This window comes from Nothobranchius furzeri, chromosome 5 (assembly GCF_043380555.1).
Source record: "Nothobranchius furzeri strain GRZ-AD chromosome 5, NfurGRZ-RIMD1, whole genome shotgun sequence".
Classification (NCBI taxonomy): domain Eukaryota; kingdom Metazoa; phylum Chordata; class Actinopteri; order Cyprinodontiformes; family Nothobranchiidae; genus Nothobranchius; species Nothobranchius furzeri.
The window spans coordinates 58,081,087-58,105,309 of NC_091745.1; the positions used below are offsets into that span (position 1 = coordinate 58,081,087).

General features: G+C 40.1%; 1 protein-coding gene across 8 annotated transcripts in view; it reads left to right on the forward strand.

Moving 5' to 3' along the window:
* ascc3 (activating signal cointegrator 1 complex subunit 3) overlaps positions 1 to 24,223 on the forward strand; it is a 203,058-nt gene that overhangs the window by 55,049 nt on the left and 123,786 nt on the right. For all 8 annotated transcript variants that reach the window (XM_015949512.3, XM_015949510.3, XM_015949509.3 and 5 more), the window contains exons 9-10: positions 15,417 to 15,620; positions 18,604 to 18,744. In XM_015949512.3, coding sequence (XP_015804998.3) covers positions 15,417 to 15,620; positions 18,604 to 18,744 — 345 coding nt within the window. The remainder of the gene's footprint in view (positions 1 to 15,416; positions 15,621 to 18,603; positions 18,745 to 24,223) is intronic.

Below are 24,223 nucleotides of genomic sequence, written 5' to 3' on the forward strand. Positions count from 1 at the left end.
ACCGAAAACCAAACCCCCCACCCCACCAGATGCACAAAAACATTTCCCCCAATCTATAAATAACGCAATTTTTGTCTACTCTTTTTTAACATAATTTTGACACAAAACTAAAGTCCCACGCTCATTACAAAAAGTAAAGAGAGAGTGGGATGAGAGCTGGAATGTCCGTCTAACTCAGAATTTGTTGCACAGCAGTCCGCCTGGCATCAAAAGCACAGTGCTGCTTTCGATTGCGTGCTGTTAAGCACATTCTGGAGGCCACGGTTAAAAAAACTGTTTTCTTACATTGAACTAAATAATGACGCTGGCGGTTCTTTATTTTATTAGACAAATTAGGAGTCAGACACAAGGATCAGACACAAGGAGCGTCACGCTTCGTGTTTGAGCACATTTGTTTGGCCATATGATGAGCTCATTTCTTCTTCTGTGGTCACCCAGTAAACATATTTTATAGTGACACTCTTGCACCCTTCTAGTGGCACAAACTATATTGCACCCAGCGCAGCAGAAGGACTTGAAGCAGTTAGCCGGAAAAAATACTGGATTTCCCAATTATAACATTAACGTCAATTAACCGGTTAACTACGTGCATCCCTAAGGGGGTATATTTAGAATCATCTGCTGGTAAAGTACCAAGATGAGGAAAGTAAAGCTGAAGTCTAAATAAAAATTCCTTGAGACCTTCAGAATGTTTGTAGAACTGCTGCCCCAGAACCACTTTTGTAGATCACAGGAAAGCGTGGCTGCTGTGGAGGAAAGTATAAAAAATATGGAACAGTAGAAACAACATAATTTTTGCCTCTGCAGCAACAGGTGAGACGTCCACCTTCTCCTGTCTGACCTGCAGCTCTTGTGAAATCCCAACATGATGGAGTAGCATGTGAACAGCAGTTGGTTGCAGGCTCAGACTCTACATAACCAGGTGTTAAGAATCATGCTTGTGATGGAGTTCCTAAATCAGTGAGATGCAAAGCAAAATAGCATCAAGTGAACATCAGATTCTCAGATTGGAGGTAAAATTCATCTGAATATTATAGATACTTCTACTAATTAGGAGGGCTTACCAAAATGGAAAACAATCCTATCACAATATTATTTATCTATCACTCAGTATCGGTATAATAATGCAGTAATGGCCATGGAGAAACAGTTTGTTCTGAAAAAAGTTGGTTTAACACATCATAAGCAAGACACGCCATCAAAAATTTGTATGTCCCAACCCACTTCAACGTTGGCAATATATAAACATTAATCACGGTAATAACCGAAGAATGATGCTAGCCCTGGCTGCTGCTAATGCTTTCCAAATTCCTTTTTCTTTTGTATATTTCTAAACTCAGCAATTTGTGGTTGAACCATTTTTCATCTAAAAAAATGTATTATTTATGGTGGGTAAATATTATTTCAGCTGTTCAATAAATAAAATCAAATTTTATGGTTATTGACACGCAAAATGATTCTGTTGAGCTGAGTATTCAAGGCAGTTTTAAAATTCTCCTTGTGAATTATTGAATCAAAGAATAAGTTCCTAACATAATAAAAATAGGTCTTTTCTTTTGGCAAACAAACAGATAACAAACTCATAGTTCTCTTTAGCAGATGTGTTTTTATGTGGAGGAGTTAACTGGAGGTGACTTCCTGTAAACTGAGTCTGCTGTAGTTAAATCCACGAGATTACCAGTTATCTGCCCCTGGCCATCATGGAGTCCTTGGACAGGTGCAGCCGTATGTGTCAACAGAAGATCTGCTTGCTTAAGCCAGTGTAGAGGGGGCGATGCTACAACATCCTGTGATACTCAGTGTTGACAGCCTTGAAATGCACAGGTGGAAATTGGGCACAAGGCAACAAAGATGTGGTAGAACTTAACAGCCCTTCATATATCATTTATCCACCTTGATTGCATTTTCTAATCCAGATTTGATGTGGGTCTTTCACAGCTCCCGAATGGGGCTTGTGTGTTGGCTAAGATGTGCTAATAGAAACCAAAAGTCCTAAAGGCTCCTGCAACAGATTAAAGATTCAAGACTTAAACAAGCTGTTCTCATAGTGTGGAAGTGTTGCATTGCTGTGGATGTGATGTCTGCTCTGCAATACTACCAGTAAGCAAAAGAGGCTATGCAAGAAAAACCAAACATGCTTCTGGTTCTTGAGACAATGCACATTTAGGTGGTCACTACCAATGAAAACACCCCCAACTTTTAACATGAGTGATCCCCTCCGATTTGGTGGAGTTTTGCCAATCTCAGGAGAAATTTGCCCTCCATGGAAGATCCCGTTACCTTGTGCTACGTCAGAAGAGCCCATAACATCAAAGACCCCTCCAACTCTGGTCATCACCTCTTGGACCCCTGCCATCCAGTAGGTGCTACAAAACCCCAAAAGTGAGAATTAGCAGACTGAGGAACAGTTTCTTCTCCTTATCATTCAGGACATTAAATAAACTTAACTTTTTTTTTTTACCTTCTTTTTTTATTTGTTTATTTCATTCAAAATAAAACCAAATTAAACATATAAACAATAAGATATACATAACAACAAAAAATCAAATTTGAACGAAAAGGAGCAGAATGGAGAAAAACATCTTATAATTTCTGCCCCCTTTTCCAGAAGAAACAATCTATTTATATACAATACAATATACAATTTCCATTTGTCAGACACACATACAGATTCATTTTAAACTTTTTCCTGTTCTTAATTCCAGAGTGATCATGATTAATTTACATTTTTATAATTATTTAGTACACTCAATTTGGTACATTTTTTGAATATATTAAATGACAGTTTTTTTCATTTCCCTTTTAAGGTTATTCCATAATTTAACACCATTTACAGATATATTCCATTCCTTGATTTTAGTTCTATATCTAGGTTTGTAAACACATCAGTTTCTTTCAGCATGTAATTACTAGTTCTCTTTTCAAATATCCCTTGAATGTTTGTTGGCAGAGTACTTAAATTGGCTTAATACATAGTTTGTAAGATTTTCCAGTCTTTTAAATCATGAAATTTCAGTAATTTATATTTAATAAACAACGGGTTTGATGTTTCTCTACAGCCACTATAATTGATGATTCTCAAAGCTCTTTTCTGTAAAATAAATAAGGGTTGTGTATAGTTTTTGTATGTTGCTCCCCAGATTTCTACACAATAAGTCAAGTGTGGAACAATCAGTGAATTGTACAATGCCAACAAACCAGAATTAGTCAGTAAAAACTTGAGTCTATGTACTCTTGACTCTTAATCAGTTCAATTCAATTCAAAGATACTTTATTAATCCCAGAGGGAAATTAGTTTCAGTACACACAATTCAGAGATCAGACATACATGGGCAAGACACTTGACAAGAATTGGTGACTTTGGTCTTTCGCAACCCTGAGTCGCTCTACCTTAATAGAGATCAGAGGGTTACATGAGGATTGGTTCAGGTGGAGGGGGGAAAAAAAGGCACTTCAGAGTTACCCTCCACCGGGAGGGCAGCTTTGCTCTGCAAAAAAAACACCTCAGACAGATATGCAACAGACTTCAGACATCACACAACATAAGCGTCCACTAGGTGGGGTGGTGGGTTTGGGACTATCCACACTTCAGTTCCTGCAGCCACGATAAGCAGCGCATGTCACCTCAGTCTGAACAAGGGGAGGAGCATTGAGGGTTGGAGGGTTGCAGTGACCCTGGAACGATTCGGCGGCCTTCCCGCATTCCCGCCCAGGCTGGGATAGGAGACAGAGTTGAGTTGCCATAGCGACGGCACATTCCACATATCTTCTGAGGGGTGAGTTTTCGTTGGAGCCTTGCAGGCTCAAGGGCACCAGATTCTGATTAGAAATTGTTTTGGGGTCTGACAGAGATAATTTCCTCTCTGTCTTAAAGTTCCTTGGTCCTCAACCTCTCAAAATCCCAATAATGGACGTTAATCTATCCCAATCCGTGCTGATTTGTCCACTCTATCCTTGATGGCATCCATCTTTTGTGCCAATGAATGAATCTCGGCCAAAGTTCCAAGCTTACGATTCATCTCGACAGTTATGTGAGTCTGTGAATTCACAGCACGGTGCAAACCATCTCTGAGCTCAGGGATCAGGCCAATATTCCTCGACAGCTCGTAAATTTTCCGGTAAGCCAGGTAGCGTCCAAGGCCAATGAGCAGGAAACCTGACACCAACACCACAAATATCCACACGTCTTCAGACTCCTCTACAGACAGCTGAGATAAATGATTCAAGTTCCACTGTTTCCAGGAGTCCATGATGTGTCCAACTGGGTCTGTCCTGGAGGGGCATCCGGGAGCCCCTTCTCTCGTTCTCATTGTTGAAAAAATGTATCAATCGCGTTGAGTGACCAACTGACGAGGTCCATTTTAGTGATTTCAGTTTCCAGAAAAAATGCAGAAGCAGACGTGCACCCAGCACACAGAGACAGACAAAGGGCCTTGAGGATAAGAATGGAGGAGAGTAGGAAAAAAGTGTCTGCACCCTCCGAGAACCGGATGAAGGATCGAAGCCATTAAAGCAAAATGCTGTCATCAGTGCAATAATTCCATTATAAATATATAATATACAGTGGGGAAACAAAGGATTTGGCAGCCACCAAATGTGCAAGTTGTTCCACTTATAAAGAAGAGAGTAATTTTTATCATAGGTTCACATCAACTGAGAGACAGAATGTTACAAAAAATCCTGTAAGAATTTTTTTGTATAATGGTCCAGAAAATAAGTATCTGGTCAAATAGTTCACGTAGTAATCTAGTAGTTCACCTCAATACACATAACCTTGGTTGGCAATGACAGAGGTCAAACATTTCCTGTAGGTCTTAACCAGGTTTGCACACACTGTAGCAGATATTTTGGCCCATTCTTCCATGCAGATCTTCTCTAGAGCAGTGATGTTTTGGGGCTGTTGCTGGTCAAAACAGACTTTCAATGCCCAGATTCTCTTGGATTGACATCTGGAGACTTGCTGTGCCACTTTAAAACCTTGAAATGCTTTATATGTTGCTTTATTTGTTTGTGTGCAGGCTTGAACGTTTTTAAATTTGTTAAATTTAGGTGTATCGGCTTTCCACAGAGATACAAGACTAATGTCCCAAATACTGCAAACATTTAAAAAGCCTCTAGTTTTGTGAAGGTCCTTTTAATTGACTTTTTTAGCTGATATGAGTTCACTTATGTTTAATTTATAAAGCACAATTCCATAATAACGTAACATTTTTAGGTACAAGTGTTCCTATTTCTTAACAAGTACAAATAAAAAGGGTCATGTTTGGTCCTATGTGCATAAAGTTTATTAGAAATATGTTATTTTGATGACTGAGTATAAGAATATTTTTGGGTCTTTTGAAGGGAAACATAGGCAAATTAATTGACTGGTGAATGATGGGAGGCTTTTGGCCTCACAAGGCTCAGTGCTTTTTCAGCAGAAGCTTGTTGATGAAGTGATGTACTACCTTACACTTTGTTATCTTCATCTTATTGCCAGTTCTCTGTCTCCTTTCTTTATGCCCTCTTCTATCCTCTTCCTCCTCCTGCTGCTGCTGCTGCTTTTCTGCAGGGAAATGAATGGGCCTCCTGTTTGCTGCATCTGCATCTCACTCTGTCAAACTCTACTGCAAAGGACTAGTGTGCTGGTGTGTGCTCAGTCTCCATGTCAATCTGTAGGCTCTGGGATTTTGTTTTGTGCGTGTGTCTGGGAGTGTGTTTGGCCAGGTCATTTAGTACTCTGCATGCAAGCTTGGAACAGGCTGATAAGTTGTTTGCAAAAACTGGCAATTAAAAGTTGATCAGGCTGTCAATTCAAATGGAATGAAATGGAACCAGAAAGTAATTAAAAGGATGGCATGAAAATGACAACAATTATATCTCTTAGCTTCTCATTACCAATGCACGCAAGAATTTAATTAGTTTAGCAGCTAATGGTATTTCTACTGTAATCGCACCACAACACAAAATAGTTGCCAGCACACATCCAAATTATTGGCTGCTTGGCTACTTTGGGCCTTTACTCCACTTATGGTCTTGGTTAACTATAAAACCTCAGTGAAGGGAGGCTGGTATCTAATTTTCTTTAACAAATTATTAGTTGAATTGTTTAGGATCCGATTCGTGTGTTTCAAGTGTCTGGTGGATTGGCGGAGTATTTTCTGTCTTCCCAGGTTGTCCTTGTGGTTGTGGGCTGAGTCAGCAGATAGGATGATGGACATTTTAAAGGTGCATTATGTAGAAATGAGGTAAAAAATACATCCTGTAGTAAAATTTGGTTACTGCAATCACTTTAAACATTTCTGGAGCTTTTTGCCTGCTGTCAGCAAATTACAATTGTCGACACTGCAGCGTTAGCTCGCAGGAGACACGGCAACACACTCACTGATGGTAAACAATAGTCACGTCCCTCCTTCCTTTGTTTTGAATGGAGAAAAACTGACAATCCCGCAGTCAGCTGGATATGAAATATGTTTCAGTGTAACCTTCCTTCCAAAATGACTGAATCATTAGACTCTTTTGGGATTTTCTCATTGTAAAATTCTCACTACAATCTTACATACTGCACCTTTAAGCCTGAAATGCAGAGAGTACACACAGTGCCTCTTGTAGGGCAGCAAATTCTGAGTTGTGCTTGAGCCAGCGCACCTTCATCTAATGGGCCATTCCCATCTGTACCGGGTCGGCCCGGACCGGGTAGCCCCAGTCGGCCCCAGCCTGGCCCGGTTGATTCCACACATCCTTGCCTTAAGCCCATGTGGGCTGATTCTACCCACCAATCAGAGGCTTGCTCTAATGGAAGGTGTGAATTTGCTGTCAGCAGTGGGTGTGGTGGCCCTGGTCGGCCTGAAGCCGACCCCCTCGAGAAGAGGGCTGAGAATGAGCCTTGGTTGGCCCGGAAAAATACCAGGCCACCCAGATATGTAAACAACCTACGCTACCCGGCCTGGGCCGACCCGGTACAGATGGGAATGGCCCACTAGTAACAGCTCTCATCTAAAACCTTAGTCATTAGAAGGTTGACCACAGACACATCTGGGCAAGAGCTAGCCACCTGGGCTCTGTTGACCTTCTGAATGTTTTTTTTTTGTGGACTCAAAACCGCAGAGGTCATTTCAGCTGAATTTTGCCAAAAAAAGTGCTTTGCATCTGAAGACATCTGGGTGGATAGGCAAGGCAGAGATTTTCTATCCATTAATTTGTATTTGTTTGTTTAAAATTTAACTATCATAAAATACATAAAAAGCAGGAGCCATTTCTTACTGATTAGCTAAATTATTCTGAAGTCACAAAAAGTGAAAGTAGTAGATTGGCAGCATTGACTGTTTGCTTTACATTTTTTTAATATCATTCTGTTTTAAATGTTTAAATGCATTCAAATAAACCGAAACAAAAAGCCCTTGTCTGGTGTGGCTTTAGCACTTAATGCGCTCCCTCGTCACCAGGCCCAACAATAAAAAAGAAATAATTGCCCCAACATTTGTTGTACATTTATGCAGATTTATGAGACAATTCTCTGGCTGATGAAATTCTTGATGAGCAAGATTTCTGAAAAGCTGTGCCATTTCCTTTAAGCCTCCAGCTGCATAATAGTTACTGAAGTACAGTATGTTACTCCCCACATTACTAAAATCACACCCCCAAGATGTGTTTTGGCAGCCACCACTAGATCTTCAATTGGAGGATGTGTATGCATATATTACCATAGCAATGAGGTTTTAAGGAAAGAATAAAACTTCACTAAAGATTTCCAAAGATCATTAAATGATGTCAACTTTCTATTTACAACATGTATGCTTTTTCTCAAGGTGAACACTGGGCCAGGCATTCATTTGCATTAATTAGCATGTTTAAAAGGTTTGGGGACGCTAGCTTTTCATCACAAACAAAGTCGATAAATCAAAATGAGACTCGGGTGCTTAACTAATCCTCGTGGCTCTTGGGTCGCTTCTGAAACATGGGACTGAGTGTGCAGAAGTTGCTCAAAACTAGGTGAAGCTCAGTGGCCCATAATTCATATGTGAATATTTATAAGTTACAGCTCAGTGGACTAATTGGACCAACAGTAGGAGGCTGGGATGACTGTTTTTATTTCCATGCAGTGGTAGAATACACTTTACCTAGGTTATAAAGAGATATGTTTAAACAACATGCCTTCAACTGGTGAAGTGAATATTTTCTTACATTTTCTTTCATGGCTACTGATAATGAGACTGATGTGCGTAACTGTTTCAGACTGTACAGCAGGAACCCATGGGTCAACACAGCACCAGTTTCATCCGATTTTGTTTATTTATATAAAACAAGTTTGCAACACCATTAATCTCGAGGCACTCTAAAAGGCAAGCATTCCAATTGGATTTACTTATTTAACAGTCCACTGGGTTCAGTTCAACTATTCCAAATAAGAGTTTTCTATTTAAGGAAACCCAGCAGATTGCATGGAGTCACTGACTTACAGTATTCACGCTGTTTTGTTAGTGTGTCAATCCCCCATTATGGGCAAGCATGTAGCAACAGTTGAAATGGGAACTCCCCCAGAGACCCACGGTTGTAATATTACAACATCAGATTTAAGTCTACAAAAATAAACCTTCCCCATTTTTTTTCTTTTTAAAACCACATTTACATTGCTAATAGGTCCTATTGTTCAGTTCTGCAACACTATTGGCTGTTAAAATGTGTAAATAGGCCCGTTTATCTGGCCTCCTAGAACAACATGTGAAAGGTTAAAAAAAGATTTTGCAGTTGTTTTCTAAATTTGGGTTTCTGGGGGTTTAACAGAAAGAAACCTCCAGGAGAACCTGGCTCAGCAGGAGCAGCCGTCTGCCAAGAATCATTGGAGGTTTAAAAGGACAGAATAGATGCACAAAAATTAACAGCTAAACTGGAGCAGGAGCACTTTTTATGTTAAAGAAAGTAAAAAGTTAATAGCAGGACAGAGAGAATATTTAATAGTTGGCTGTAGTATGCCAGCTGATGGCCCCCTCCAAGATGGCATCATAGCCTATCAGACCGCCAGACATTGTGTAGCTCCTCTGGAAAGAAAACCTGGTAGAGAAAACATAAAGTTAACAGGTGAAATAACTGGAAATAATTCAGTTGTAAAGATGCGGTAGAAGAACGTGACGGTGAGACCCACACACAGAGAAGGGCAGGGACGAGCGGAGCTGGTGGCGGAGAGAATTGAATGGCGCGTCGAGCACAAGTGGAGCTAGTGATGAGTGGAGAGGAACACGACTGAGCTTGGGTTGGAACTGGAGCAGGTTGGCAAGGCAGGGGAAGTTGGTCAGAGATTTGTGGATACGGGAACACACGGATCAGGAGGTCGATCATAGAGAGACGATGACTGAGCATCGGAGTGGTGAGTGCAGGCAGTATTTAACTGGTCTTATTGTGGTTGTTGTCCAATGTTGAGGCGGGAAGTAGATCATGCGCAGTTGTTGCGGGCTGGGCGTGATGAGGGCCTGACAAACTACAGCGGTAACCCCCCTCACATCCAAAACCTGGGCTAACGTCATTCAGAATGTAACCATAAGTTATATCAAATGAAGTTTTTAGCCGGGTCGTAAAAGAAGACTGTGTCTGCCTCACAGACTAAAACTGGGAGGTGGCTCCACAGGAGAAGAGCCTAATAAGTAAAAGATTTGTCTCTCATTCTATTTTTAAATATTCTAGGTAGGGCTGTCGCGGTTGAGGAATTCCCCCTGCGGTGATTCAGGGTGGCTTAATATTGCGGTGTGCGATATTATTGCAGCCCTTTTTTATTGCAGTACTATCTAAACATAATGTTTACACATTTAAAAAAGGTTAAAAATTGCCGTGCCTTCTTTTATAACACTTTACTGAATGCAGATCAAAGGGCAGTAACAACACAAATCGCAGTAACGCTTGTTTCTCCGACAGTCGGAGTCCGACTGAACTTAAAAACAACAAAATTCAGGAGAAGGTTAAACTTTTAAATGCAAATTTGGCTGCAGCATCTAACAAATAAGAAACAAGTCCCCATTTTGTTTAGTTGTTTAAAATCAAGCATAAAAAAATTACATGTACCGGGCGCGCGCGCGCCGGGGGGTGGGCGCACTATCATTTCACTTTCACTTTCACACACACGAATGACGGTGATTTATAGCTCGGTCACATCCTTGTTACCCACAAGGAAAACCAGCATGTTAACCATATACGGTTTGAGAGAGGATCTGAGAGGGGTGGCAACATTTCCAGCAACACTGAAAACCCTCTCAGATGGTGCGCTCGTTGCACTAACGCACACGTACCTGCGTGCGACTCTGGCGAGCAAAGGGAATCTCTCCCGGTTGTTGCTCCACCATGTCAGGGGGTTTCTTTAGGGTGGATGCATTCCTCCTGCAGGTAGCGAGTGAGCTCCAGCTCGGCTCAAACTCTCTTCGGGACGGCTGCAGAAGCAGTGCTTGTCCGGGACTTCAGCAGGTCTCCGAGCATTTATTTATTTATTTATTTGCCGCTGGTGGCAGCTCTGTCTCGGCCAAGGACTCTGACTGCGCAGCAGCTGACGTACTGAAAACCAAAGTGCTCCCAAAGGAGTGAAGTAACGTTTCGTTTTGATACCAGTGCAGCCATCCTTCTCAACATGCATCATTGAGTTGAACCAAGTTCAGTAATCGCGGTGGCCCATGATGCAGCGCGGTGGGCTTCTTCATATCGCGATATTTTATTTTTGCGGTTACCGCGACAGCCCTAATTCTAGGAACCACGAGTAAACCTGCAGTCTGAGAGTGAAGTGCTCCGTTAGGAACATATGAAACTATCAGATCACTGATTTTTCACCAGAGCCACACCTCCCACCTCCCAGCTCAAGTGGGCTCCAATAAAGTTGCTTTTGATGCAATTAAATCCTCTTCCTTCCTGCAGGGCTGCAGGGCCAACTTGCAGACCCACCCAGCATATTCCTGCCTGACAGGCACTTTTTAATTATTTCTTTCTATGAGTCTTGGAGTGAAACGAGGGAAAGAGGAAAGTGATGACATACTTCTAATGAATCCTTGAATAAATAATAATGTTGTCTTCGCTCAAGGCATCCTGAAGCAGCATTATTGTGAGAGAAACCCAACACAGAACAAATACACTGATAAATTATGGTTTAAGGAAAGAATAAAACTCCATAGATACAAGCGGCCAAAATGAGTTTTCTCCGAAGAGTGGCTGGGCTCTCCTTTAGAGATAGGGTGAGAAGCTCGGTCATTCAGGAGGGGCTCGGAGTAGACCCGCTGCTCCTCCACATCGAGAGGAGCCATTTGAGGTGGCTCGGGCATCTGGTCAGGATCCCTGGTGAGGTTTTCTGGGCACGTCCAACCAGGAGGAGACCTAAAGGTAGACCCAGGACACGCTGGAGGTACTATGTCTCTCACCTGGCCAGGGAACACCTTGGGATTCCCCCGGAGGAGCTGGCCCAAGTGGCTGGGGAGAGGGAAGTCTGGGCCTCTCGCCTTGGGCTACTGCCCCCGCGACCCGACTCCAGATAATTGGATGAAAATGGATGAATAAAACTGGTGACAAAGAAACCTTTTTTTAATTGTTATTGATCAGTCAGATTTAATCATGCTTAACTTTCACGTGATCTGTGTTCATGAAAATAGACCTGTCTTCAGGCCTAAAAAATTATGGTTTGCTCCTTGATTTTGAGATTTTTTTAGATGGATTAGAAGAAGTTGGAGAGGAAACAGGAAGGATGAAACTCTTAATTTTTTCTTTTTTCATTAAACCTTTGCCTGTGACTGTTTACAGTCACTCATCCACGTTAGTTGTACAAAATAAAATAGATCAAAAGTTTAGGTTGCTTATCAAAAGTTTGACAAGTCACACATGGGTTTTGTTTTGGGGTTGTAACTTATTGTCCTTTAGTGCCACAAAAAAAGAGTGTATAGTCAGGCAACCATCTCACACTTCTGAAACATGTTATAAGGAGTTCCCTTGTTTTGTTGGGTCAAACATTATCATCATCATCTTTATTTGTATAACCCTTTCACCTCGCTGCCAAGGATTACCAAAGTGCTACACATAGCATCAGTAAATTATCGACATTTATTCACAACAATACAGGTAGTACCTGTCAATATGAATAAAATAATATATCTTGTCTAGAACTACTTTAAAACTGAAATAAAATCACTTTCAGATAACTGCATCAACAAAACAGCACCTAGCAAAACTCACATTTTGTAATGCATTATGCTGCCATGTGGGTCTCTACTGCATCTATAAACACTACAAATGTGGGAAAATATGTTCATCCATTTTTGTCTGGTTTGGTTTTTAGGAATTCCACACATAAACCAAATTGTTTCAAGTAGGGAAATTAGAATAGAACATCATGGTCCTTGGACATTAGAATGTTTGATTAGAATATGTTTTTGCTCAGACACACCTGTGATTTTCAGTTGACACGTTTTTAAATCCCCTTTTCACCCTCAGTGAAGGAGGCCCAAGGTGCTGTATGTAGTGCAGAGACACATAAAAAATGTAAAACTAACATTATGGTAAAATAAAGCAAAGCACACTAGCAAAGCATTAAAGAATTCTAAGCAAATGGTACCAAAGAGTAATCAGAAAAAACACTAAAAACATGGAAGTTGGTTTCCAGAGCCGAGGACCTTTAACCCAACAAAGCCCGATCACAACTAGACTTGCGTTTTGACCAAGGAACCACTAACAGGCTATGCTGAAGGATCTTCTCAGCCTTCTTGGGGTTCAGCAGGAGCTGCTAATCACCTTTTCCAATCAACTTTGCAGTGTTTAAGCAGGGAAACGTAAAACACACACTTGTGATGCTAGCACCCCCTGCTAATGCTACAACAGGCTAAAACAATAGTCTAATGTAGCATAAGGCTGATGGCTACACTTATCAATTAGCTCTAATACACAAAAAAGATAAATCCCTTTTCCTTCTCCTCCCTTGTTTTTCACAGATAGTTTGAAGTTTACAAACTGACATTAATTCAGTGCAATCAAGTTAGCAATCAAGCTAGGTTGGTGTGCTATGCTGACTGTGCTACAGCCCACAGTGCATGCTGGGGACTGGTCTCGCTCGTTAAGTGACAGCTCCCTTTTGCAGGTATGCAACTCAATTAGTCATACGTGTAAATCATTAATTTTGCTGTAGAAGCCGAGGTACGGACTCAGGGTAAATATAAATAATGAAAGGTTAGCTTTTGCTAACATAGAAAAAGGTCAAATAACCAAATTTGGGCTTTTTACTTTTATATTTTTAACTACGTACCCCAGCTTTAAGAATATATTTAACAGTAGCCTTGTCACTCATATTTCACATCTTTTACTTCTTTCTTCTAAATCCAACCATTTCCATCTGATTTCTACCTCTGGAAAAACATCGGATTGGGCCCAATTTCCGACCACAAGATGATATTAGAATATCCCTTATAACAACCGTCACTGTGTACAAAGTGGGAATGCTAAGATGTAAAAAATGGGTTATCAGGTGGACTTTAAAACTCTATAGAATGATAGTTTTAATTTTTTTTATTTACCTCATTGGCAAAGGTTTCTACAATGCTGCCCAAAATGGCAAAAGCTCTACCTCCTAGGCATAAAAATAAACAAACCTATGTAGATTTCACTTTAAAATAGTGTAGATTATTTATTTATTTATTTATTGATTGATTTATTTCTTTGGAACTTAAATATTGGTAAATCTTATTTTGGCCCTACAGTTGTGGGTATTTTCTTTATGTCAGGTAAAAAGATTAAATGTTTTCTGAAGTCATTATAAAATAACACAATTTTATATAAGATTACTTTCTGATCGAATTATGTTTTCCACAAAAATACATCTGAAATGTACACATTGTGTGTTAGAAGGAAAGTGGAAAAGCTACTGTCATGTTTTTATTTTCTGGTTTTCCTTTCAGTGCACTAGTGTGTACGGTACCATCTGTCCTTCACTGTGCTCGTTTCTGTGCTTATCAGAGGCAGTGTGAGATTGAGGGCCATCACTAACACTCTGTTGCCATAGTAAAGGCAGACGGAGGGCAGCTGGAGTGACAGCTGATCCTAGCAGCCACACACACACACACACACACACACACACACCACACACACACACACACACACACACACACACACACACACACACACACACACGTATTCTCCTTCCTTCTCATCCTTCCTTCTTTTTGACACTCCTCTTACTGCTAATACAGAACAAATCTCAAACTCTGACACTGTTATATATTGTCTCACTGCATTTTGTGCCTGCATGCTGTTTGAAAATGCCTGAATCAGTTTTTGTCAGAATGTACAATTACCGTTTGGGTAAGTGCTGTAAGTGCTTAGTGCTGGTCCACATTTTGTTACCAATGGAAACCAACAGTCAAATACTCAGCTGTGTGTTTTCAACATCGACTTTCATTCGAATTCTTTAATGACTTTCTTTTGGTAAATATACAATTTAAAAACTCTGGTGGGGGTGTGACTTGCTCTTTAAGAAAAAAAGCCGCAGCAGGAAGTGGCCCTGCCCACCCATTCCCTGCCTAGGCTGCTATAAGCTGAGAAGCTCTCATATTCAGGAGGGGCTCAGAGTAGATCAGCTGCTCTGTATATTTCCCTGTTTGTGATGTCTGAAACAGGCACTTTTCAAGTGGCTATTTTTTAGACCGTACCTAATCAACGCTGGTTCTACTAGTTAACTACTAACCAGACTAAGCCACCATTGGTTCTTCTAGTTTGCAGCCAAGCAGACTTGACCCTTGTTGATTTTAGTATTTAACCACTAAGCATAATTAACCATCATTGGTTCTAGTAGGTAATCTCTAATCAGGCTAAATCATTTATGGTTTTGGTTGTTAACCACTAATCAAGCTCAACCAGTACTTCTGGTAGCTAACTGCTTTCTGTTAAACCCTCATGCTGAACCACTTATGGTTCTATCTGTTTACTGTGGGTTTTGTAGTGATCTCTGACATTTACATATTTTATTGCAACAATAATCAAATATTCAAATTGAAGTAATTTGAATTAAAAAAAGAACCTTCAATTTCATTTTCTGCAAAATGCAAACCAATTTGGATCATGAGGTTTATTCAGTCACTCTGCTTAGAAAAAAATAGAATTGATCAAAATTTATCAGAAAATTATTAGAGATTATCATATAATTATTAGGATTTTTTAAATAAATGAAACACACACTTCCCAATACTAAAAAAAACAAAGGTTTTTTTTTGTCTCCACTATATATTTTAGGGATGCAATATAATGAAAGTTATTGGCCAAAACCAAAAATGAGGAAAAGAAGGCTGAAAACCGAAACACCAAAAAAAAAATTGTCAATAATTGGAACCATAGAAGAAAAGATCTTTTCTATATCGCCTCTCAAGATAAAAATCACGAGGCGCTAAAAATGTGTTAACGTCTTTTCATTTATGCTTGTGAATTTCCATACTCAGATTGGGCAGCTGGTTTTCAAAGGAATGAAGCGTCTGAACAGGATCCAGTCTATAGTGTTTGACACAGCCTACAGCACCAATGAAAACCTTCTGATCTGTGCTCCAACTGGTGCTGGCAAGACCAACATTGCCATGCTGACTATCCTTCATGAGATTCGTCAGCACCTGCAGCCTGGTGGCATCATCAAGAAAGATGAATTCAAGGTTTGTACAAGCTTCCATACATGAAAGCAGTTTGATACTTGATTTAATTAAGTTGTAGTAACTGCACCACTATTCTTGAACTGCTGTCCCTTCAAGTTTGTGCATGTGTGACGCAACACTTTTTTTTTTGCTCCCATGTTTCATTAGCTGAACTCAAATGGTGGCCACACCAGATACTGACTGGTAGGGCTGCTCGATTATGGCAAAAATAATAATCATGATTATTGTGACTGAAATTGAGATCTTGATTATTTAAGACGATTTTTCAATTAATGTTGATTTTATTTGTTTTTATTCAGTCATAAAATTGCTCAGGGCACAATCAGGACAAAAATAAATAAGAAACAAAATTATCTCTAAAATAACACCTGAATCCTAGTATAAAAAGACCAGTATACTTGCTCATAGTTTTTGACCCAAGGGCTATAGACCTTGGTTTAACTCATTTAAGTCTAACCAGTACAGACCCAAATACCAATGTCTTGCAAATACTGACAGCAAGAATTATACAGTGGTATTTATAACAAACAAATGCAAATAAATTGATGTTCACAAAATTTTGCATAATATGTATTTAGTCATGTCAAGGTGCTGTAGGAGAGTGCAATAGCACCGTGTCCTCAGTCTCATAGAGATTAGTTATTTTTCAGTGTGAGGAACTTATTTCTACCTTATTTATAAACAATTTATTTACAGGTCCATAAGTTAAAGTAGTAACTGTCCCAACCACAGAACCCCCCCACCCCCGACAACCAACACCTAAATCACATCTGTCAGCCGGCCCGCCAGCAATTAAATTTCACCTGGCAAATTATTATTGTATTTTCGAAATTTCTTAACTTTTTTTTTTCTTATTTATTGACTTTCATTTATTAATTATAAGCTCTTTGGAAATGCTTTCTGAAGAAGTTAGGAAATAATCAAAAGATAGATTAGGTTAATAAGGATTACAGTAATAAGTAAGATGGATGGACAATGGATTGATCTTGTGAAGGAGATTTTTAACATTCATAAAACCAGATAAACAATGTATTTGAGGTAGCAGCAGCAGCAGCAATGGAACAACAGTTTCAAATTATTTTATTTACATAAAAACAATTAACAGACTGAAAAATGTACAAGTCTAGCTTTTCTTTGCAACAGTTACAGATGAAAGGTCCCACATTGTCTCGATTTGTCACAGCGGCGATTCAAGCATCTGTAGGCTGCACGAAAGTCAGCCATGTTGACCCTCAAGTTTCACAATTGATAAAAGTGTACCTCTGCAAACATAAACCCAGAAATGTCCAGTTTTAATATATCCCAATATAAGTTTTGTGTAACAAACCAAGATGCTTAAAAATCACGGGCAATTTAGCATTAATTTACTTAAAATAAAACGAGCGACTCCCACTGAGGTAAATAGTCAACTTTGTTTTGCTAAACAGTGCACCCACCGTAGCCTCGTCATCTCTAAGCCAAGTTAGATGCTAATAAATACCAAAACATTCACAAACACAGCCATTTACACAACTACTGAGCTGTCGTAAAGTCGTTATTGGTTTTGTAGAACCACATAAAATATCGGTTGTGGTCTCAACCTGAATAACATGCAGATAGCCTAGACGGGACACATGGTTCACAATTAAGCCACTTTCAAAAGCAAAAGCGTTACTTTCAACATGTGCATGTATGTTGTCTCAAGCCTTTGTGTTCTAAGGTTTGTAACAAGGCAAACCACTTGTAAATCCGTTAATATTTTATCGAGTTAAGGGTGTTTTTGTTTAAGCTGATCACTCACCTACCTTCCAGCTGCTACAATTGAGAGCGGAGGGGTCTGTTTTCTGAGGTAAGATGGCCGCCGTTTAGCTACGCCGTCAACTCCCGCTTCGCCATCTAGTGTTTATATATATACATATCTATGGGTGCACTGAGCTGACGGAAGGTGCCAGGGCTAGTGATTAAAGACAAAAGTAAAGGACAAGAAAATACAACCAAGCCTACATTGCCCTCAGATTTATTGTGAATACGCTCAGGAATGAGAAAAGGCCCTAGTAGCAGCTGGTATAAAAATGCTTGTTGGAGCTAATGTGGTAATAGATTTCAATTCCCAGTCCAGCATAAGCATTAAAATGAACTGTTGGAAATAATATGGTTTCACAAGCTATAACGTGTTGACAAAGAAAATGGGTCTGTTCAGGGTCAAAAAAACAAACCAAACTAGCAATTAGCTTGACATGCTAATCATATTCTAGACCTTACGTGATTTTTAACTCAGCGTAAACATGATTGTAAACCAGGGGAGGGCACAATCTTTCAAATTGGTTATTTCATACCAATGAACTGCAGTTTAAATTAGTCTAATTTTACCTCAGATCCAGAAAACAAAGCCTTTAATATCACTCTGTGTGTGAATCAAATGAAACTAGGCACATAAATGATGCATTTGACATTTAGATTAAAAAAAAACACAAAATATGAGAAAAAGGTAGATATAAAAAGATATACATATCATTGAATATGTCAGTGGTAATTTGTTTTATTGTATCTGCTGTACAATTCCGATTCTGACTCGTATAAACGGTTCAACAGCTGAAAAGAAAAGCTGAATTCCTAAATATGTATTTAAAACGTCATCATCAGCATAAACTCAGTGTTTATATTCAGGGAAATATTTCAGACTTCCAAAAGACTTTGTTCTCTTTTCTAAAGTATCCAGTCGAACGTTCAGACTTATTCCTGCTCCTGCCAGCTGGTGATGGTGTTCACTTTTATACGTCACCATTACACTGAACCCTTGGAAGTGATTGTGCTGGTTGCCTGGGAACAAATGATGCTGCCTCAGTTTCATCATTTATCACCACAGTGTCCTTCTACACCCCTACCCCCACACAGACCTGTACTTTCATCAACACTTAACTCCATTTTTGCTTTGCTCAACCTACCCACCCCCCCCCCTCTCTTTTTACTGATTTCACATTCCTCTGATTCTGTCTTTCTGTAGATAGTATATGTGGCTCCAATGAAGGCCTTGGCTGCTGAAATGACTAATTACTTCAGTAAACGTCTGGAACCTCTGGGCATTGCTGTTAAAGAGCTAACTGGAGACATGCAGCTGAGCAAAGGAGAGATCCTTCGAACTCAGGTACAGACCATCATCATTACACAAATGCACTCTGAAAGCCTTTCATGATTCAAAAATTATCCAGCCATCTATACATCCATCCATGTGTACATATTGCTGGTTTTCATTTGACGTTGCATCCATGTCACCAAATGCAAATGGGGGTATGGAAGTAGCCGCCACTGCACAGAACCCTATTTACTCTGTTGACTGGACGTTAAAATGACAAGATTCTTACCAATCTGAGGTTATTACAAACCACAAATTATTTGGGACAAAGACAATGGTTTTGTTTTTGTTTTTTCAACTCCCAAATGTAGTGCCCAACATAGGATGTCATTCAAAAATAAACATACTGAAAGAAGATGGCAGAAGTAGATCAGTATTCTACGGTTTGAAACAGGAGGAGCTGAAATGGTCAATGCTAGAGTTGACAGCAGGGCTATTCAAGTTTAGGCCTCAAGGGCCGGTATCTAGCACGTTTTAGTGGTTTCTCTTCTCCGATACGCTAGATTCAGTGGTTGAGTCACCTGTGCCGCAGCTCATCAGGCTCAGCAGAAGCCTGTTAATCACCTGCTGATTGAAATCAGGTATGTTGAAGCAAAGTTAAAACTAAAACGTTCTGGATACCGGCCCTCCAGGCCCGAAATTGAATAGTCCTGGTTTACAGCGATTGCTTTCAGGTTACTAAATGTTTTATGGCATTTTTTTAAACAGTGACTTACAAACACAGCCATAAAAACGGCAGGAAAACTGTTTTACACTGTTTTCAAGTGTCCTCACCACAAATATTTTTCAGAGTGCTAATGTTTTTAGCAGTTAGTTTAGTGTTGTAAATTAATTCTTTTAGTTACATATATTTTCATCCAGTGACAAAAACTAGTGCTCAGTACTTGGAATGTCACCTCACTGGTGGGAAAAGAGCCAGAGCTTGTGTGTGACATTAAAAGGTTCTGGCTAGATATGGTCGTACTCACCTCAACACATTTCTGGCTTTGGAACCAGTTTCCTCCAGACAGGCTGGACACTTCCTCTCAGGGTTACAGAGCAGGAGTGGGCATACTTGCTGCCCCCCATCTTGGTACCTGTACATTGAAATCTACCCTTCTTAATGAGAGAGTAGCCCCTTCCACCTACTTGTGAGGGGATGGGTTCTGAATGTTGTTACACTTATGCACCAAACAGCCGGTCAGATTACCCACACTTTTTGAATCCTTGGAGTGCTGGAGTGTGCTCTTTCCGGTGACTACCTTGTTCACGTGGGCAGTGGCAGCGAGACTTGGAGAGATGTGGTTGGGAGCAATGCACCCCCAATCGTAACTCAAGTGGTGTTTTGTTATTGGACTCTGCTTGTCATGGATTGTTCATAACAAACACAGTGTTCAGATATAAGGGTGTCCTTATGTGTTCTTGGCACCAGGATACATTAGATTGCAGCCCAATGATCGTCTTTGTTGTTGCTTGGTCTGGAGCTGTCAACGGACCACTACCTGGTGGTGAGTTGGCCTTAATGTTGGCAGACAATGCTGATCAGGCCTGGTAGGTCCACATATTGTGAGGGTTTGCCAAGAGTCTGCCAGAATTTTGAATACATCTCGGGGGAGGCAGTCTGCCCGGGCCATGTTTTGTGCCTCTATTATGAAGGCGGCTGACCTGAGCTGTAGCTGCCCTGTGGTCAGTGCCCGTCTTGGCAGCAACCCCCAAACTCGTTTAGACACTGGCAGTCAAAGATGCTGTCAAGCTGACAGCTTCCGCGGTGTTCACGTAACATTATATTTTATATGTATAAGTTTCAATATGAATATACAGGTCCTTCTCAAAAAATTAGCATATTGTGATTGTTCATTATTTTTTGTAATGTACTGATAAACATTAGACTTTCATATATATTAAATTCATTACACAGAACTGAAGTAGTTCAAGCCTTTTATTGTTTGTAATATTGATGATTTTGGCATACAGCTCATGAAACCCAAAATTCCCATCTCAAAAAATTAGCATGTTTCACCCGACCAATAAAAGAAAAGTGTTTGTCAACCTTCAAATAATTATGTTCAGTTATGCACTCAGTACTTGGTCGGGAATCCTTTTGCAGAAGTGACTGCTTCAGTGCGGCGTGGCATGGAGGCAATCAGCCTGTGGCACTGCTGAGGTGTTATGGAGACCCAGGATGCTTCTATAGCGGCCTTAAGCTCATCCAGAGTGTTGGGTCTTATGTCTCAACTTTCTCTTCACAATATCCCACAGATTCTCTATGGAGTTCAGGTCAGGAGAGTTGGCAGGCCAATTGAGCACAGTAATGGTATGGTCAGTAAACCATTTACCTGTGGTGTTGGCACTGTGAGCAGATGCCAGGTCGTGCTGAAAAATGAAATCTTCATCTCCATAAAGCTTTTCAGCAGATGGAAGCATGAAGTGCTCCAAAATCTCCTGATGGCTAGCTGCACTGACCCTGCCCTTGATAAAACACAGTGGACCAACACCAGTAGCTGACATGGCACCCCAGACCATCACTGACTGTGGGTTCTTGACACTGGACTTCAGGCATTTCCCTCTGCCCAGTCTTCCTCCAGACTTTGGCACCTTGATTTCCGAATGACATGCAAAATTTGCTTTCATCCGAAAAAGTACTTCGGACCACTGAGCAACAGCCCAGTGCTGCTTCTCTGTAGCCCAGGTCAGGCGCTTCTGCCGCTGTTTCTGGTTCAAAAGTGGCTTGACCTGGGGAATGCGACACCTGTAGCCCATTTCCTGCACACACCTGTACACGGTGGCTCTGGATGTTCCTACTCCAGACTCAGTCCACTGCTTCCGCAGGTCCCCCAAGGTCTGGAATCGGTCCCACACTCGTTACAACATTCATAAATTAAAAAACTAGAAGTGGCGTTAGTAGGATGAAAGCTGAATTGTCCATCAGCACCTGTTGCGCAGCAGGCCATCTGGTATCAAATACACAGCGCTGCTTATAGGTACATTCTAGGGGCCACACTGTAGTTTCCTTACATTGAACTAAATAATCATACTGATATTTCTTTATTTTACTAAACAAATTACAAATTAGCGTCATGGCAGACTGACACGCTGCTGGTCTAAGTTCAGTTTGCTACACAACTTCATTTCCATGTTCTGCCAGGCTCAGCGCTTCGATGTGGAGCTCATTCTGTCAACTATACTAAAAATAAAATGCTCCCCCGCTGTGCTGTTTTTGAACCGCTTCATCTTTGAATAAATTTATTTAATCTTGTGAGGAGGTCACCTCTTCTTCTATGGTTTTTGAGTTAACATATTTTGATTGCAGCGCTCTCGCTCCCTCTATTGTCACAAAATATGCACGCAATAGAAGAATGTTATTTGCTCAAGCAGTTAACCAGGTAAAACTATTTAACCCGATAACGACAATTAACCGGTTATCAATGTACTTCCCTAAGAAGACTAATATTTTCATGTTGAGCCTGCATGAAAAACTCAAAATGGCCAAATAAAATCTGAAATAAGATTAAACTTGTTTTTTTTTTTTTAGTTTAGAGACACTTCTTAGTGCAACCCTGTGTTTATTCACAAGATCATGCTGTGGCGTTATCTGTGCTGCACAGCTAATTTTCCTCATCTCTAATGCTAAAGGCATGACAATAAATTAACTGAATTTTGATTTTTCTTTTAATTATTGTGTAGAATTGTAAGTTTTGAAAGGCCTTTTCAGTGTTAATCCCTGCTTTTCTTTTCTAAACAAAGCTTTGATTCCCTCAGAATCTGGTAACATGAATCCACATATGAATGTGTGATCAGTTTTAATTGTGGTAAGAAATGCTTTTAATTTTCGCAGGTTGTGTGTCATCATCAGATCATCATTCCAATTTAAATTTGCTCCGTTCTCCACCTTGTTGTTTGTCTCATGTGGAGAATTACTACTTTCAAATTACGGATTAAACTTTGAATTCCTCAGTGAAGTTGTAAGCTCTTTATTATGCACAGACACAACTGAGAAACCCCAAGTACCTTCCACTTTGCATTCCTCTTGTGCAGAAGCTTCTCTCGTTGGTACAGAAAGCCAATTGATTCTTCATAATCATGTCAAAGGACAGAGTGAAGATCAGCTTAAATTGTAAATATACCTGCCATTTTCCACATTCAGCCAGAAATCCTGGCTCATCCTAGGTGGTGGTTGGTGGAGCCAACCTGAAATGCTGCCAAGAAGGTTGACAACATGTGAGTTTTTTTTTTTTTTTTTTTTTTTTTACAATTGTTAAGCAATTTCTTTTATCAGTGCTGACTGTCACAGTGTTTTTGTCAGAGGTGCAGCAGTAAACTGGGAGTGCTCTTTTTGTTGTTTCTAATCAAGTTCTGGCACCAACACAGTGGCTTTTGCAGTGTCAGAAGTACATAATGTACTCAAAACAGACTAGAAAAACTAGCATGTTGCATATGTGGAGCTAACGTGTCTTATTATTGGACTTTATCAGTTTAACAAAGAACCTATACAACGCAACAGGTCTCATGATGATTGTTCTCTCAAGCCAGCCGACCAGGTGACCTGAGTTGTCCACAGATGGGGAGGAGACAACTCCCAAAATGTTGAATGCCCTTTTATGTTTTTAATATAGGGTTAATGACCGGATATAATTCACTCACACACACACACACACACACACACACACACACACACACACACACACACACACACACACACACACACACACACTAGCCTCTCATATGCATGTATAACCCCTAAAAGTGTGTGCAGGTGAAATTTCACGAGTCTCTATGTGACTTCTGTATTTTTGAGAGAATGCTGGCTTTTACTGGTGTGAGTGAGAGGAAAACATTCATTATGTCCAGCTGGTTGGATCCTGTTTTTAACTGTCTGCTTTATCTAAACTGATTGTGAGTGAGTCACCACCACTCAGCATATCTAAGAGTGGCTTTAGCTATCTTTATTTCCTAACCCTGAATAGTGTGTGTTGATATAGGTAATTAGTGTAGGATATGTGACGCATAGACAGTGGTAGAAAAAACCACTATATCAAAGTCTCATCCCTTATCAGAAAGCCCCTGGGCTGCATAAATAACTCTATAGAGCCATAAATGAAGCAACGGTGCTGTCTGTATTCTACATGTAAACAGAGCTATAATAAATCCATTAGAACTGAATGGCCTAATCACATTTACAAAGGGGTTTTCTCAAAAACCAAGCTTTTTAAAGTGGGGTTTTGTTGTTTGTTTTTCTTCTAATGTGTAATGGTTAGGACTCAAACCAATCTCAACCAGAAGAATAAACTCCTCTTCTTTTTAAAAGAGTTTAGGGACAATCCTCTAACAGGGAACATTTTCTTAAACTTTGTTTGGACTTCTCTCTATAGGCCTCCTGCGCCTTTCTTCAAGTTCAAGACCTCATTCTCTTATGTGGAAAATGTGTTGTGTTTTCCTCCCACTCGTTAATACTCCACATCATTTTCTGAGCTGAAGATAAAAGCAATTCACACCACTGCATTATCCTATTTAT